We start from the raw sequence: 4,898 nt of genomic DNA, 5'->3' as shown, positions 1-4,898 counted from the left end.
ATATGATATTCCAGAGGTCAAAGGAGCTAGGATTAAAACCAAGAATCACCTACTCAGCAAAACTGAGTATAATGCTTCAGGGGAAAATATGGTCACTCAATGAAATAGAGGACTTTCAAGTATTCTTGATGAAAAAACCAGAGCTGAACAGAAAATTTGACTTTCTAATACAAGAAGCAAGAGAAGCATGAGAAGGTAAATATAAAAAAAGGAAATCATAAGGAACTTATTAAAGTCGAACTATTTATATTCCTACATGGAAAAACAATAATTGTAACTCATAAGAGTTTGCTATATGCATATATATGTATCAGTTGAATAGGAAGGGATGATATCTAAAAAATAAATTAAGAGGTGAGAGAGGAATATAATGGGAGAAGAAGAAAGGGAGAGATAGAATAGGGTAAATTATCTCATATAAAAGAGGCAAGAGAAAACTGTTACAATGGAGGGGACAAGCAGGGAGGTGAAAAGGAATGGGTCAACCTTACTCTCATGGAATTTGGCTTAAGGAGGGAATAACATACACACTCAATTGGGAATCTTACCCTACAGGAAAGTAGGGGGGAAGGGGATAAGAGGGGGGATGATAGAAGGGATGGCAGATTGGGGGAGAGTGTAGTTAGAAGCAAGCACATTTGACATGGTCAAAGTAGAAAATAGAATAAGTGGGGAGTGGGATAGGAGAGAGGGAAATATAGTTAGTCTTTCACATTATAACTACTATGGAAATGTTTTGCATAACTACACATGTACAACCTATATTGAATTGATTGTCTTTCCAGTCGGGGTGAGTGAGGAGGGAAAAAGGGAAAGAATATGGAAATCAAAGTTTTAAAAACAAATGTTAAAAAAATTGTTTTTTTTTTCTTACATGCAACTGGGAAACAAGATATACAGGCACTGGGGTATAGAAATCCATATTGGCCTACTAGAAAGTTAGGGGGTGTGGGGGAGGATATAAGAGAGAACAGATTGGGGAAAGGGATATTCAATAGGCTCAATATCTTGGGGTGGGGATAGGGAAAAGATGGGGAGAAAATTTGTAACTCAAAATCTTGTGGAAATGAATGTTGGAAACTAAAAATAAATAAATAAAACATTAATCAAAATTTTAAAAATTAAATTAAAAAAAAAAAGAAAAAGAAATTGAACAAATCATCAGCTAATTCCTAAGAAAAAAATTCCAGGACCAGATAGATTCACAAGTGAATTCTATCAAACATTTAGAGAACAATTAATCCCAATGCTAGATAAACCATTTGAAAAAATAGATGAAGGAGTTCTACCAAACTCCTTTTATGACACAAATATGGTGGTGATACCTAAACCAAGAAAAGCCAAAACAGAGCAAGAAAATTATAGACCAATTTCCCTAATGAATTTTGATGCCAATATTTTGAACAAAATACTAGCAAGGTGGTTACAGCAATATATTACAAGGATTATACACTATGACTAGTTGGGATTTATACCAGGAATACAGAGTTGGTTCAATATTAGGAAAACTGTCAACATAATTGACCATATCAATAATGAAACTAACAAAAATCATATGATTATCTCAATAGATTCTAAAAAAGCTTCTGACAAAATATAGCACCCATTCCTATTAAAAACACTAAAGAGAAAAAAAACACTAAATAGCGTAGGAATAAATGGAGCTTACCTTAAAATGATAAGTAATATTTATTTAAAACCACCAGGAAACATTATCTATAATGGGGATAAGTTAGAACCTTCCTGATAAGATTGGGGTGAAGCAATGATGCCTATTATCACCTCTATTATTTAGTATAGTACTAGAAATTGTTAGCCAAAGCAATAAGAAAAGGAAAATAAATGAAAGGAAATAGAATACACAATGAGTAAACAAAACTATCACTCTTTGTAGATGATATGATGGTATACTTAGAGAATCAACCAAAGAACTTCTTGAAATTATGGACAACTTCAGCAAAGTTGTAGGACATAAAATAAACCCTTATAAATCATCAGCATTTCTACATGTTACCAACAAAGTCCAGCAGCAAGAGATAAACAGAGAAATTCCATTTAAAATAATTGTAGACAATATAAAGTACTTGGGGGTCTACCTGCCAAGACAAACCCAGAAACTATATGAATACAACTATAAAATACTTTTCACAAAAATAAAGTCAGATCTAAACAATTGGAAGAATATTAATTGCTTATGAGTAGACCAAGATGATATAATAAAAGCAACAATTCTACCTAAATGAATCCATGCCAAACTACCAAAATTATTTTATAGAGCTAGAAAACATAACAAAATTCATCTGGAAGAACAAAAACTCAGGGATATTAAGGGAATCAATGGAAAAAGTACAAAGTAAGGTGGTCTAGCTGTACCAGATCTCAAACTGTATTATAAAGTGGTAATTTTTTTTTTTAGTTAACATTTTATTTACTGACCAACACAGCAGTTCTAAAACCGTAGCTTCTAGAAGAACCACTTGTTTTTGCCTGTCTTGTACCTTTCCTCAAACTTGACCTTGGCCTCCCTCCTTGCCTTACGTTTTAGTGCAGGGTCACGGAACACATCCTTGTTGACAACTGTTTTGTCCAATGGGATATCCACAGAGTATCTGGTGGGCATGAGGTGGTTGTAGTTATAAACTTTCACAAATGACTTGATTTTCGATCTCTTGGCAATCTTCTTTTTGCCCATTCCTGCAGTCACTTTTCGGGGGTAGCGATCGATACCTGCCACCAAGGCATGGCTGTAGGGCCTGTCAGAGGTCCCATCATCAATGTTCTTGACGATGACGGCTTTGCGCCCAGAGTACCGCCCGGCCAGGACCAGCACCACCTTCCCGGGTTTCATGAACTTGCCCATTTCAACATGAAGAGAGTCACTCCTATGGCGAAAAAGCTAAAGTGGTAATTTTTAAAACACTCTGGTACTGGCTATGAAGTAGAGTGGTGGATCAGTGGAATATATTAGGTACAAATTACATTATAACAAATGACCATAGTAATCTAGTATATAATAAACCCCCAAATCAAAGCTTTTGAAACAAAAACTCATTATTTGAAAAAAAAACTGCTGGGAAAATCGAAAACAGTATGGCAGAAACTAGGTATAGACCAATATCTCATAGCATATACCAGGAAAAGGTTAAAATGGGTACATAATTTACGCATAAAGGGTTGATACTATAAGCAAATTAAGAGAGCATAGAATAGTTTATCTGTCAGATTTATGGATAAGGAAAGAATATAGGACTCAAGAAAATATAGAGACCATTATAAAATGTAAAATAGATCATTTTTATTATACAAAATTAAAAACTTTTTGCACAAAGTAAACCAATGCAGCCAAAATTATAAGGAAAGCAGAAAACTGGGGAATTTTTTTTGCAACATGTATCTCTAGAGGATAAAGGCATCATTTCTCACATATATGGAAAACTGAGTCAAATTTATAAAAGTCAAGTCATTTCCCAATAGATGAATGATCAAAAGATACAAACAGGCAGTTTTCTTCCTTTTTAAAAAATTCAAAGGCCAGAACACAAACACAGTGTAGAGAAAAGAATAAAAAACATACCATAAACTTAAATATCGGAACTTAAATAAAAAGATGTCATGTGCATAGCAGAAAATAAGAGAGGATTCAAAATATGTAACAATAAATTTTCATTTCAAGAAAGCCTGTATGATAAATAATACACATTATGTTGAGAACTGTCCATCTTTTCTTTGCTTCCTTGTAAGTTTTCTTTTGTTCTCTATTATGAACTTTTTTACTTTGTCCTTCCCTTCCCCCCATGTGAAGGTTATGACTAAGTTTGGATATATTTCTCCCTCTGTGTGTCTGTGTGTGTATATACACACACACACACAAACATGCACACATACACATATACATATATACATAGATATATGGACATATACTTTCCCAAACAAATTCTACTCCTGATCTTTGTTTTTATGTTTATGTATATCTCTTGTTTCCTGTCCCTTCTGCCTCCTCTACTTTATTTCTCCCTGCTACCTTGCCCTCATATTACCTGCCTACCCCCCTCGAAGGATCCCTCCCCTATCCTCTCATTCCCAGAAATCTACAGACCCTTCTATACCCCTATTTCACCTATTCCCTCACCCTCCCCTCTAAAGATTCCTCCCTTGTTCTCTCCTCCCTCCCTATGCCCCTACTGTTTTATTTTTCGGAATTTAGAAGACTTATACTCTTCTAAATATAAATGTATTTTTCTCTCTTAAACCCATTCCCAATGAAAGTGGATTATCAAAATTACCAGCCCTCCTCCCACATCTAATCCTCCTTATTGATTCTTCCCCTTGCACCTCATTTGTATAAAATAATCACTCTTTTTAGCTGTTCCTAAATGGTTTTACTTTCTTACTCAGGTTTACCTCAATCTTTCTTATGATTTACTAAATTATTAATAAGAATCTTAGGCATATATTTTGCATATATAAAAAGTAAACAGTCTGTCCTTGTGAATCCCTTATAATCAGTCTTTGGTATGTACCTTATATTTCTCTTGGCTCTTGTATGTCAAATCTTCTATTCAGGTTTTTTTTTTTTAACAAAGTCTTGAAAGTCTGAGAGCTGATAAAATGTCCATTTTTTTCATTCAGGATTATGCTTAACTTTGCTGGGTATGATATTTTCAACTGGAGCCCCAGTTCTTTTGCTCTTTGATATGTAGTGTTCCAAGATCTGTAGTTCTTTAATGTCTCCACTGCTAAGTCTTGTGTGATTCTAATTGTGGCACCATCATATTTAAATTGTTTTAATCTTGATACTTCTAATATTTTATCCTTGAGCTTGGGGTTGCAAAATTTGACTATAATATTCCTATGAGTTTTCCTCATAGGATTTCTTTTAAGTGGTGATTGGTGGATTT

General features: G+C 34.2%; 1 protein-coding gene across 1 annotated transcript; it reads right to left on the bottom strand.

Moving 5' to 3' along the window:
• Nucleotides 1-2,403: 2,403 nt before the first annotated feature.
• On the bottom strand, nt 2,404-2,898 carry LOC138153345 (large ribosomal subunit protein eL27-like). The gene has a single exon (XM_069077457.1). The coding sequence runs from the start codon at nt 2,858-2,860 to the stop codon at nt 2,465-2,467; it is 396 nt and encodes a 131-aa protein (XP_068933558.1). The 5' UTR covers nt 2,861-2,898; the 3' UTR covers nt 2,404-2,464.
• Nucleotides 2,899-4,898: the final 2,000 nt, after the last annotated feature.

The sequence above is a fragment of the Petaurus breviceps genome, unplaced genomic scaffold (genome assembly GCF_028583685.1).
Source record: "Petaurus breviceps papuanus isolate PSGF00001 unplaced genomic scaffold, PetGlider_PUasm1.0 90977, whole genome shotgun sequence".
NCBI classification, from domain to species: Eukaryota; Metazoa; Chordata; class Mammalia; order Diprotodontia; family Petauridae; genus Petaurus; species Petaurus breviceps.
This window is presented reverse-complemented; position numbering and strand designations above follow the sequence as displayed.

Excerpts from the sequence above, each read along its gene's own strand:
- LOC138153345 (XM_069077457.1), bottom strand. The coding sequence starts at position 2,860 with ATGGGCAAGTTCATGAAACCCGGGAAGGTGGTGCTGGTCCTGGCCGGG.